The 12,791-nt window shown below is 47.5% G+C and overlaps 1 protein-coding gene across 1 annotated transcript; it reads left to right on the forward strand.

Moving 5' to 3' along the window:
- The first annotated feature begins 246 nt into the window (after positions 1-246).
- On the forward strand, positions 247-12,489 carry LBH (LBH regulator of Wnt signaling pathway). Its single transcript, XM_075088677.1, has 3 exons — positions 247-436; positions 1,176-1,278; positions 9,964-12,489. The coding sequence occupies exons 1-3, from the start codon at positions 411-413 to the stop codon at positions 10,162-10,164; spliced, it is 330 nt and encodes a 109-aa protein (XP_074944778.1). The 5' UTR covers positions 247-410; the 3' UTR covers positions 10,165-12,489.
- The last annotated feature ends 302 nt before the right edge of the window (positions 12,490-12,791 follow it).

The raw sequence follows: 12,791 nt of genomic DNA on the forward strand, positions 1-12,791 counted from the left end.
CGGGTGATGCTCGGGGCAATCCTCGGTGCATCCCCGCCCCGGTTCGGGGGGGTGGGGAGGGGGCGCACCCCACCGCGCCCCTCACAGCCAGGGTGAGGTATAATGAACCTCCCCACCCCCCGCAACGCAGCGCGCGCCGAAGCCATTCATGAAAATGTTGACGTCAAGCGGAGGGGAGGGGACGCTGAGGCCCCACCCCCCAGGGCCATTTAAAGCAGCGCGGCGGCGACCGCTGGGCTCAGACGGGAGGCGGCGGCGTGAGCGGGAAGGGGGCGGTGGGGTTGCGGTGGGTCCGGGTAGCGCAGCAGTGTCCGCCCGTGCCCCATAGCCTTTCTTGTTGCGGGTCCGCGCCGTGGGCCTGGGAGCCACCCCCACCCCCGAGGGCGCGGGGCAACCTCCGCCGCGACTTCATGTCTGTGCTGTGTCCCCTGCCCTGGTGAGTGGGCGCTTCCCGCGTGGAGGGGGGGGGGAGAGGATCGCGCCCCACGGGTGGGAGGAGGCTCTACCCCAGGGGTTCCGTGGGTGGCTTGAAGTGGAGCCTCCGCGTGTGCCCCGGGAGGCGCAGCGTGGAGCGAGCACCGCGACGTGATTTTTCCAAACGCGGGAGAGAAGAGGCTCGTAGCGGCGGCGCCGGCTGAGCGACGGCGGGATGAGCCGCGATAGAGGAGCTGCGAACTGTGGGAATTCGCTTTCCCGAGCTGGAAATGCCATTAAGGCTGTAAAAGCGGAGCTGGAATTGGCGCCGTGCGCTCCGCTAGTGTGGAAGTCCCTGAGGTTGTAAAATAAGTCAGCAGGAGCTAAAGCACACTAGCTTAAAAAAAAGAAAAAGAACAAAAAACCCTAGCGCTTGCACTTATTTACTGTGTTTTTTTACTTTCCCCCCTTAGGGGGCAGCGCTGGAGGAAGCGGAGCTAAAAGTGAACCGCTGCTGTTAAAGCCTCCCGAGGTGTTCTTGAGCTGTGCTCTTGGGGAGAAAGTCGGGGAGTTGTTCCTGGGGGTGTAGGGCCGGCTTACGGGCTCTTTCCACCGCCTTCCAAGGGGGGACAGGAAGGAAGGGACCAGAAATAGACTGCGGACAGCCTCTTCTGCCTGCTTTTCTTTCCTAATGCTGCTTAAATCTTGCTCAGCCCTTCTGGAGCCCCTCAGATCATTTGAATGCTGTCTTTTGTTTCTAGCCCTGATTATCTGAGATCAGCTGAAATGACCGAAGTGATGATGAACACCCCAACTATGGATGAGATTGGGCTAAGCCCCCGCAAGGATGGCCTGTCGTATCAGGTGAGTGTTTTGCTGGATGCTTAGGCAGTAATTCCTTACGGAATTGCCCGGGCTGGATTGCAAACTCAGTCTAACGTACCTTTCCATAGCCTGACCCAATAGCAGGTCTTGCTGTAGTGAGAACTAGTCAACAGACTGGAATGCTTGCTTGGCAGGAGCCGGCTGTCTAAAATATCGTTCTAGATCAGACTGGATTGGTGAAGGAGTTGGTTATTTCTGAAGCGATTGAGCCCCTACTCATTCAGCATTCACGGGGTCTCAGTGGGAGGTGGGGAGATAAGTTAAAGAAGGATTCGCCCCACTTGCTGGGCTGAGAGGACTCCGGGATCTCTTTGTAATGCGGCATACAAATGATCTGCCTGAAGCAGGAGGGAGGTGTTTATATGGCACTCGAATATTTTGATCTATTCCTTGGTTTTCCTGACTGACAGGCCTGTTTGAGAGGGTTAATGGTCAGTCAGTGAGGCCAGGAACAGCCTAAACAAGCCTCAAAATGTAACTAGAGATACCAGTACCTGAAGCCATGAGGTGTATTCATTCTGAAAGTTGTTAACAATGTAATTAGCTATTAACCTCTATCTCACTGACTGGAGTGAAGAGGTGGTCTTAGAAACTAGCTTGAGCATAAATCCTTTGGTCTTAATATTCCTTTCATTTCCCAATTTATAGTTAATCAAAGGGTGAGTTGTGCATCTTAGCCTACCAGACCCATGTTTTCCTACTTTTCCAGGAGACTTGTTGATGAGATTTAGCATAGGTGCTCAGTGCATGCAGATGACTTGCATCTGGTCTGTGCATCGGGTGACTCTTAATGGCACATCCCAATGCAGGGCTCTTCCTTTGCAGATGTTACACAACCTGCACAGAGGCAGTTGCTCTGTGTGTGCATTCAAATGAGGTGTGCTGTTGTATGCCTGCATATTTACGTCTGAAAAATGAGCTACAAGGCAGTAACAGTGCAGTGAAGCATGAAATCAGCTGAACTGTGGGCCACGGCTGAGGCCTCTAGCAGAAGCCAAAGCTGCAGGAGGAAAAGGGGATGCATTGCTTTTTTTGGTCAGAAGTCTGGATCTGTATAGTACAAGTTGTTTGGTTTATTGTCTGTGCGTGGAAATATCTGTGCTGTGCTTCAGTGCTTGAGTTAGTGGGAAGCATATGGCCTCTCTTTCCTGTAGAGGGAGTGTACAGCAATGAGGATGATTGCTTCAGGTTTCTAACCAAGCTAGCTTACATGGGATGTTCAGTTGTCTTTATGGGTCACTGTGGGAAGAGGCTTAACCCAGTCAGGTCAAATGCTGCTATTTACCTATCCAGATTTTCCAGTGAGAGGCAGAATCTAGGTGCCCTGCTTGTTCTAATGATTACTTCAGTGAGGTTTTCCCCCAAGTGCTAATGACCTTGATAAGTCTGCTTGGGCCAATTGGGGAACAGGCCTGTTCAGTTTTGAGTGGATCATCTTAACCTGAAGGTGTGTGAGTCATTAATGCTGATGCCTCATATCTATGCAGGGTTTATGTACCCTGGATCTTTCCTCTGTAGTGGTCTAGTCATCTATGACTTTTTTCAAATGCCTGCAAGAGCTGGGAACTGCCTGCTGGTTCTTCACTTTGTTGTAAGCCAAACCGATGGCCAAAAGGGCTGAGGTGTTGAAATGGAAGACCTTCCTGGGGCACTAGTGGTGTGTGGGCTGTGTGTGCAGCCTGCCTCTAAGTCAGTTTACTGTAAAGAGGATTGGGGAGCAGGCTTCAGCCTTCCTCCTCTGGCTGCTAGGCTGAGAATGACAGTGTGACGTCAAGGTAAGTTGAAAGCATCCTTAGAGTTGAAAAATCAAGGTAGAACAGCAAGGACAAATCTGATGTAAATCGCACCGTGAACTCTTTGCTCTACCTCAGACTTTGGCACTTTGTGCTTCATCTTGCTGATGGAAAGAGTTTGGTACATGGAAAATAGTATGCTAGTCTGAGGGCTGTAGTGCAATAACTTAAAACCAGACAGGGCTAATGGAGCATGACTGCTCCTACACTGAGGCTTGTTGTTCTAAGCTGCAACATCTTCCTCCACTCGTCTGCAGAGTTGGGCACTCACCATGTGAGTGTAACAACCCTTGGCTGGCTACGAGAGGCAAAAAATAAAGTGGAGCCAGAACTGGGAGAGGCAAGCTTTTAATTTCAAAAGTTCCTCTTGCTCTAGCAGTAGAACTTATATTTATTTTACTGCAGAGATGACCTCAAAATGAGGTTCAAAATGTCCCTCCTTGGGCTGCGTAGAGCAGGGACTGCCTGGGAGTTGATCTGAGGGTTCTTAGCAATGAGTCTAGGGGGGCTGCTTCTACCACCCTATGCAGGCATGAAACTGTCTGGACTAGAGGAGATGGCACAGCAGCTTTGCTGGAATTGTAAAGCACATCAGTGTCTGCTGCAGACAGACTTGTGCAACAGTACTGTTTCAAAGTATTTTTGCTTTTATGTAGAAGTAAACTGAGGAAACAAACTCCTAGAGTGTAAACTTCAGCAATCTGATTCCTCTGTCCCATGGAGTTCACTAAACTTCAGGACTTCTGTCTCACTGGTTATGGAGGAAGTTTGGCTTGTTGACTTTTTCCTTCTGCCTCTTCCACACCCTTGCCTCTGCTCATGCTCTGGAGCATCAGTCTGTCTGGACATCAGCTGAAGGTGTGCATTCCCCCGGTGAAGCTTCCTGGCCTTTGGTGGACTGGCCATCACTGCTCTTTAAGCAATGCTGTGAAAACTCAGGCTGCAGAAGTCATATCAGTGATAAGAGTTGCCTGTGCAGGCTTAGTAATTTGTAGTTTCACTTGCAAAATGTGCTTTCTCAACATAGAAATGCCCTTTTCCAGTTAATATGCAAAATGTTTGTAAGCTAATGTGCTAATTTCAAAACCTTTCTATGTGAAGCAGGTTTATTACTGTATTTGTGATGTAAAACTGCTCTCTGAGCCCCCTGAAGATGGTTCAGCCAACAGATTTAAAAGGCCCGAGCAGAAGTGAATGGTGAAATCAGGGCATGAGTCTCAGAGCAGGGCAGCATAGACAAAACAGAAGATGCAGCTGAAGAGATGATGTCATGCTAGGTCTTGTGCCTGCAGTGAGGAGCTATTTCTGGATCTTTAATAGATGTCCCATAATTCCCATGGGACTTACTAAACAAAAAACTTGTTGAAATGCAGCTGATCGTTCAAGATGCCCCTGCTACAAACAGATGTGCCTATGGAGGGCTTCATGTGTGTCCTGCCTCCCAGTCTCCGGCGAGCTGGGCCTTTTTCACTGCCAGTCGGAGCTAATGTACCGTTTTCTATTTTCCAGCCACTAGATATAGCCGTTCTCCAAAAAGCCTCATCAGCACTCTGCCAGCTTGTCCTCTGATGCCATCTCACAGCCGCATGAACAATGCTACTGAAACCGAGGCTGAATTAATCATTCTGTGGAGCTGTTGTCAGAACAGTACCTCGACCTGAGTCCTGCCTTGCTTCTTGGAAGTGGAGTAGGGTCTGAGCACAACTGAAAATACTTTGATGCCCAAAGCTTTTATTTTGAGTAAATGATGTGTCCAGAGTTGAGTGTGCCACTTTGCTGCTGGCTGGCTTGCTGGTCCTGTGGGACCTTAGGCTCCCTTTTAAGAGATTGGCATGCAGAAGCTGAGCTTGCCTCTCATGCCATCAGCTTGGGTTTGGTTGTCATGGGGAACTTGAGCTCTTTAAGTCATGATCGCATCATGCTGAGCTCTGTCTAGGTTAATCACAGCCACAGCTAGCTGTGAATCACGTCACACTGAATCTAGGTAAATAGGCTTAATGCTCCATCCACTGTCTGTGGCAAAATCTTGGGTCATCTGTCTCGTGGGGAAATAATTTCTGGTGAATGCAACACCTCTTCACCAGCACTAGTGAAGCACTGACTTTCCCAAGGAGCTGTGGTGCTTGCTGCTCAGTAGTTTTAGCTGCATCTGCTGCATTGCCCTAGTTAAACTGAGGGACCAACATGTTACTGACTTAGGGCCTGATGGAAAAGGGGGGAAATTGAGCTTCCTCTCTAATTGTGGTGTTTGCTTGTAAGGTGCTTCATGTCTGCAGCCTTGATTTGTTGGTGGGGGGAGTCCTGTATTAAAGTGGGCACTTGCTACTGCGGAACGTCTTGAGACTGGGCTGCAAAAAGGTGGTGATAGCAAGTGAGTTTAGGATAACTTTGTCCATAGCACTTCCAATGCATGGTTACTAGGCAAGATCAGTAGGCTGAGTGAATATGTATTCCAGAGTCTGAAACCTGAAATGAAGGCAGAGGCAGGGTATGGGATAAACAGAACCAAAACTAATCATGCTTGCAGCTCTGCTGTGCAAAAAACTGTTCCACTGAAATGCAAACTGAAGACTGCAGCTAATCAGGACATCTCAGTGCGTGTGTTTTCCTCCTTACTTGATGCCTTGTTACTTGGGAAAATTGTTATGATGTATGAAGTTTCCCAGCCACTGTCCCCCAACACGGGACAATCTGTCTGTGACTGGGGAGTTGCCATAGTTCATAAACCTGAGTCACAGGCTGCTGTGTGCGTGCTAGATGGAGCTCAGTTTCGAGTCATGGCTGCTGTAGGACTAAATGTATGTATTAGCACTGCTTCTTACAGCTGAAAAAGTCCGCCAAAGAGGACACAGAGATTACTTATTATTTCCTGAAACGATCTTGCCATGCTTCTTAACAGCAGTTTCAAGAACTTAAATGCTGATTTGGTGTTTGGAATATTGACTTGATACTGCTGTCAAGTCACAAAGCTTAGCTTTTTTTAGTACTGGGTGGATGAGTGATGTGTACATTAGGGGTGTATCCTGTACCTGAAGTGGTATGTCTCTCAGTCCAGACTTTCCAGTCTTGTGTAGTATTACAATGAAGCAAAGCTTTTCCCCAAAACAGTAACTTAATATGGAAAGATCTTATTACCTTAGTCTCCCTGTAACATAATTGAAATATTTTTCAGCCCCATGGGAGGGGAGACAAGCATTTTTAACTATGGGTGTTGGTATGGAGTACACATGTGGAAGTTGTTTTAAATTTACAAGTGTCACTTGGATTATGGTAACTCTGAGCTAATCCTCTTAACTGTCTGACATCTCCCCTGCTTTTGGTGTTTCTCCATCCCTGTGAATGCCGAGAGAGGGTATGAGCCTCCCCAGGGCGATGAAAACTTTCCATTCTTGTTGCCAAGACTTCATTCAAGGATAGTAGAGCTAGATCATCTGAAATAGAGGCAAACATGATCTTTCTAAAATTATTTCAAGTTTTCATTTCAAGTTGTTTTTCCCTGCCCTTTTTTTTGCAAGGCGAGAGTTTGGTTGATTTGTACGTGATGATTTGTGTGAGGAGAGCAGTTACCAAGACATAAGGGGGAGAGGCCTGTGAAAACTAGTCTTGCTGTGAGCAAGAAGCTGTGTTGAGTAGTGTAAGAAGCAATATGTGTCCTCTGTGGGCTCTAAAGGTGTTGGATGTGCCTTTCCATGGGCCAGGAGTTGGGGCTCAGCTACAGAAGGGGAGGCTCTGCAGATGCAGTTGCAGCCCCTTGTGCTGTGTCATGCGAGTGAGGGGGAGGAAGAAGATACCTTTTAATTGCTGCTAAATTTGCTTTCAGGTAGCCTTTACAACCAGTTGGTGGTTGTCATTTTCCCCCATCAAGTGACCAGACTGGGCAGGAGTAGGCATCTGCTTCAGCTGTGTGCAAGGTGGCTCCCTCTGATAAATGAGGGGGAGAAGTTAACCCATTGCTGCTGTACTCTTTGGGTGGTGGGGAGATGCAAAGCCATCCTCCCACATGCCTGAGCTGAGTAACATGAGCAGAAAGACTTGTAGGCAGGTTTTGCTAGACAAGCTGTGCTGCCTGCTGTGAAAAAGGGTGCACAGCTTGCAGGTCAGACCTGAGCTGCTGTATTCCCAGTGGGGACCTGGCTGCAAGTTTGAGTTGTTTTTTTACTTCCCATTGTCTAAATCTGGAGCGGGACCAGATCAGGCATACGGGACCAACAAAGGCAGCGTGGTACTACTGGTGTGGGACAGCAGAAAGCTGGTGCTTGTGTATCTTTTTATGAAGAGCTTGGCAACACAGCTTATTTTAGGATGAGTAGGGAGGCTGGTTGGGGTAAATCTTCCACCTGGCTTCCCCAGATGTGTAAACAGTCTTAATCTGAAACTTTTTTTCCTTTGGTCCCTGTGCTTGGCCTGCTCTGTCGTCCTGCTCATCACATGTGAGGAAATTTGCCTTTGTATATTTTTTCCATTGACTGTCCACACCCCTTGAAAGTGCAGTTGCAACATCTTACTTCGTGCTGCCTCGACGATTAAAAAGCATGACTTAGTGGAAAAAATCCTGACCTTCTTGGGTTCGGCCTGTCCTGCAGCTGTTTGAGATAAGATTGTGCTAGGGCTTTTTTTATTAAAAAAGCTGCACACCACGTTTCAGGGATATTTGTTTGTAAGGAAATGACTACTACTTAGTTTCTGGAAAAAAATCTGGCAGGCTGTTTTCAAAGAAATTGCTCCAATTTGACCTAATGTGCTTAAAATGATAGCAGCCAAAGGTTAGTTTAATTATTATACTGCTATTTTTCTTGCACAGGAGGCTATTTTCATGATATTTTCAGCTTATGTAACCTCCTGAACCGCACTACTTTTTCCATTGCAACCTTCTAAACCATGTAATGTCAAGGGTATTTTTTTCCTATCCTGAGTTTAGATAACAAGTAGATGCTTAAGAGACAGTGTCTGTACTTCCAGTAATGCACTGTGTGACTGAAACTGCCTTTGTTTGACCAAGCAGAAGCAACAAAGCTCCAAGAAAGTCTCACTTGTGCTGAGAGTGACTAATAGCAAGTAGCTCATACTGCAGTGCCCATGTTAATGGGGCTGCATTCAAAGACCTTGCGCCTGTGCACCTGAAAACCATATGGATGGGAGCTGGGCTCCTGCACCACTGTCACCAGGGCCAGGTGGCTGTCTGCAAAGAGCCCTCCTGTTGTGCATTACCTCCAGAATTGCTTGCCTGAGCATCCCCTCCCAAAGTTACCTTGCCTGACTTTTCATGAAGTAGCAGCCACGTGGCTTTCTCAGGTTAGTAGCCTGTTACCACAGGCTGGATGTGAGGAAGAAACGTGGCTGAACAGCAGAAGACTGAATATTGAAAGGAGTTAGTGGTGTGGTTAATAATTGCTAGGCTGAAGAACAAGTTGATAGGATGATGTTTCACTTTGGGGTTTGGGCCAGGGCTTCCCAAGGTAGTGGGTACCTGCATAATTGGCATGAGCAGTATGATGCTTTGAGGTTAATGCTCAGGCTCCTGGATAGGGACCCTGCTTTTGTAACTGGAACCACAAAGATCAAAGCAGATGAGATTTTGCTCTCAAACTGAGGCTGGCACTGCTGTTCCCTGCAAGTATGTTCTTGATGGCTCACTTGAATGCAGCTTGTGTTCAAAAAAAGTACAGTGCCTGACACCTCACCTCCCCAGCCTGGAGGGGAAAATGCATTTTGTGATTATCTTTGGGGTGTTTAAATGCAACTGTAATGTGAGATGGGCACTCTGATCAAATTTTTTGAAATAAACAGGTGATAATTGTTGGTAACCTAGTTACCAACCAGGGGGTCTGATGTGGCAACTGGTTCTTGTCACCCAGCAGATTTCTTCTGCATGAGCTGGGGTTTGAAGCTGTTCCCCTAGTTAGGGCATCCTTATAAGAAACAGTAACCTTTTCTGTTCACACTGCAATTTAGTCATACAAATGTCCTGTTAACACTGCAGTACCAGTTTTTGCTGGACCTGTGTCTTTGCCTTGGTTATTATTAGGATCAAAGCATGCATCCCAGTGGTACTGCTGATGAATTTGGGCTCTGATGCTTCTGTAGAGCACGTGCACCCATGTGGCAAGCTGTGGGAGGGAAGGTGTAAAGCACTGCTCTGTGCACCTTGGGGGGCTGAAGACAAGGGCATCCTCATTTTCCTTGCACCAGGATGCATAATTGCTGGCTATGCCACAGGTACCTCCTGCCCTAAGAAATATGGTCCTGTCTCCAACCCTTCCACAAAATGAGTGTCCTCCCTCTGAGTTTCAGTGCTGATGTATGGTAGCTGTAGCATGCAGAACATTGCCAAAGTTATCTGTAAAATGCATTTGGACTTCTTTCATTCTGGTGCTGTGGCCCTGGGACAATACCAAATGCAAGCCCTTGCTGCAAGGGTCTGGACTGCTCTAGCACTGGCTTGCCACATGCCTCCTCTCCCTTCTAAGCAGCAGAGCCTGGAGCACAAGGCTGTTGTGTGGAGCTTGACCAGCAGCAGGAAATGAGACCTCAGATCCTCTGGTCGAGATAGCTCTGTGTGCAAACTCATGAGTATTAACGCAAAAGCCGTGGTGGCGGGGGTGAGGCATTTGGATAAATATCTGAAAGGGCAGATGCCTGTTTGAGCGCTATCCGAGCAAGCATGTGCTTTGGAAGCCTCTTGGGCAGCACTTATTTCCAATACTCAGACATTAGAGAAGCTTATATACAAGTTCAAGAGTCTTTCCATCACTCAGTGGCCTACTCTGTGTCCAGACTAGTCTGCCCTGAAGACCAAAGTGTCTTGAGAGTTGAGTTTTGGCTAAGACTGCTTGAACCCAGCCCCTCTCACAGACTTTCTTGGCTCTTTCAGATATTCCCTGATCCCTCGGACTTCGACCGTTACTGTAAGCTGAAGGACCGCCTGCCTTCAATCGTGGTGGAGCCGACGGAGGGCGATGTGGAGAGTGGTGAGCTGAGATGGCCACCCGAAGAATTCCTCGTGCAGGAGGAGGAGGAGGAAGAGGAGGAAGAAAACTGTGAAGATGCAAAGAAGAACAACAAGGAGCAATAAATGGTATCTGAGGAGAGGCAAGGGACCGCACCCTTCTGAAGGAAGAGCCACACTTCTTTTGAAAGTCTTTTTAAAAAAAAAAGACAAGTTCAATTTTGCACCTGCAAGATCTTAGTTTTTTTGTATTCTCTGTATCGAGAACTGAAGCCCTTGGTGTCACCAGACCTCCTGAGGAAGGAAGGAAGTAACGCAGAGAAATGTTTGCTGTTCTCAAGATCACTATCTGTATTTTTCCGAGGCGGAGGCAGCAGTGAAATTCCAAGTACATGGCAAAGGGTGACCATGCAAGGACTGCTGGAGGGGGGAGCTCAGGGAGGGGGAGGAAAGCCGAAGGTGGCAGCATTCAGCCAGGAGCTGCTTCTGGCTAAAAAGTGCGAGATCAGAGCTGTCATCTCTCAGATTTGCCTTTCTTACAGCTTCCATTTTGTGTGTCGGGGGGTGGAAGTGTGTCCATAGCGAAGCATGGCTAAATGCTCTACTGACGAGGGGCCTATAGCTCTCCCTGGTTCAGCACCTCCTAGGGTAACATAAGTGTCCATAGGAGTAGTTGGGTTTCTTGCTCTTGCTGTTGAGCCTGTTTTCCAGCCACTTTTCCCAAAGCTGTTTTCTCCCCCTCTGTTTGCCTTTAGACTTTCCAATGCTGAACAGCTGTAATTGCAGGATAATGTTAGGCTGCTGCTTGTCATCTCTACTGCGAGGCCCTTGTTTATCTTGCAGGTGGTTAGTGTGAGGTAATGTGCATCAGATGTAAAGATGCTTCTGTCTGCAGCAAAAGCTCATGTAGGTTTGAACACCTCAGATTTTTCTCTCATATTTGCTGAGGCTGCTGTGGTTGATCTTGTCTTGTACAGTGCCCAAAGCCAGAGTGGGGATTATGCCTCCTTACCTTGGTGTCCTTGAGGCTGTGTGGTTTCATGTCTCCAACTTGCTGGTCAATGGACTCGGGAGGGCTGGGGTGGGGGATCTCCTCCAGCTTTGTACTGCAGGGCCTCATCAGAGCCCTGGCAGTGCAGGACAGGCTGGTAGGGGGGTGTGTGGTGGGGGAGTACTGCCAGACCTGGAGGTAATCCAAAGACGAAACACCAGATCTAGTGTGGATCACCAGTGGGAGAGGGGGGTTTGCAGGAGGGGTCTGTTGGGAGAGGGTTAGCCTGGGTGTCCTGAGACAAGATGTTTCTGCTTCATAGCAAGGGTGAAACGTTCATGGGTGTTTAATGAAGTGCAGACTGGCTTGTGAAGTCTGTGGTTGTGTCCTCTTCACCATAACCTACTCCAAGGAGAAGTCATCTGTCTGTTTGGGGAAGAGGCCAGTCTGATGCCAGGCAGGGTAACCTGCTGCTTTCCTGGAAAGTGATGATCTCGCAGCTTTGGGGACCAGCTTGGGAGCCAGTCAGTCTTGGGACAGGATGAGAACAGTTACCATCTAAACCAAATTTGGGGTCATGGAAGAGAAAAAGAAATGTCAAGGCCTTAACCAAACTTTCATAATAATCCCAATGCCACCACCCTTTGCTTATAACCAGTTCCATTTTTAAAATCTATTTGGACATGTGTGTATTTGTATTTTTAATACCTCATGAGTAGTTAAACGCTGGTGGGGGTTGGGGACTGCTTTTAACATATTGGCAGGATTGTTTTAGTCTTGTCTTGCTTGTGTTTAAACATAATGGCAATAATTTATCAGCTCTGCATAACTGTTTCAGACAGATAGGAGTTTGGAGACGAGTTAGCACAAAGCAGGAGAAATGCAGTGTTCCTACACTGTGGCTGGTCTCTGGTCCAGCAACACAGACCTGGTTATACACGTTACCTGCCTGTCTTGGTGGATAGTTGATAGCCAAATGGTCATGATGTGGTGATACCATTTTCTCTAGCAATGGATTCAGCTGTTGTATCTGTAACACTTGTTCTAGTCTTGCTGTCTTACTGGAATGAGCTTGTACACCTGCATACCAGCCAGTTGTCTTATTTCTAAGTGTTACTCTATTGGTCTCTACCATCTGTACCACAAAGTCAAAGCTGTATAACAAAGATACCATGTGGGCAGCAATGAGATGGCAATCCTTGGACTTCAGACCTGCTGTCTGCCCTAAAGACTTGCATATTTCTGTCTGCATCCTTTTTTTGAAAGTATTGTGTATATTTCTATTTGTTGAACGTATCTAAAGAACAAAGCACTCCAGTAAAACTCCTCCTGTTGTATGATATACATTCTATATTTCTGTAATTCTTTTTTGAGCCTCAGGGAGAAGCTAGCATTTTTTTCAAACTACATTTTTGTCACTGTGACAGTTGTAAATAAAGTTTGAAAATGCTTTCCAAACATACTGGCTTGGTTCTTACTGCCAAAGTGGGTTGGATGGTCAACCTTCCAGATAATGGCCAGTCCTTGTGTTTCAGGTCTGAGGTGTGCTGGCTTGCTAGGCTAATGCAAAATCCTAAAAGATTTGGGTCTGTCAGTTGAGGCTGTCCTGTGAACCTGGAGACACTTCTGCTTCATGCATGTGGCTGACCTCAGAGCATGCCCTATGGGATTGTAAACCTGAATCAGGTTAGAGTGAGGGACGGCATCTTTGCCTTTCATCTTCCTTTACCTACCTGCTGTATGAAAGGCTGCAGCAAAGTGG

This window comes from Phalacrocorax aristotelis, chromosome 3 (genome assembly GCF_949628215.1).
Source record: "Phalacrocorax aristotelis chromosome 3, bGulAri2.1, whole genome shotgun sequence".
Classification (NCBI taxonomy): domain Eukaryota; kingdom Metazoa; phylum Chordata; class Aves; order Suliformes; family Phalacrocoracidae; genus Phalacrocorax; species Phalacrocorax aristotelis.

What these genes read in the sequence shown, in the direction of transcription:
- LBH (XM_075088677.1), top strand. Translation starts at nt 411, where the DNA reads ATGTCTGTGCTGTGTCCCCTGCCCTG. An exon ending in GTGCTGTGTCCCCTGCCCTG is followed by an intron (nt 437 to 1,175) that starts GTGAGTGGGCGC and finishes TTTTGTTTCTAG; the next exon opens with CCCTGATTATCTGAGATCAG. An exon ending in AGGATGGCCTGTCGTATCAG is followed by an intron (nt 1,279 to 9,963) that starts GTGAGTGTTTTG and finishes TGGCTCTTTCAG; the next exon opens with ATATTCCCTGATCCCTCGGA.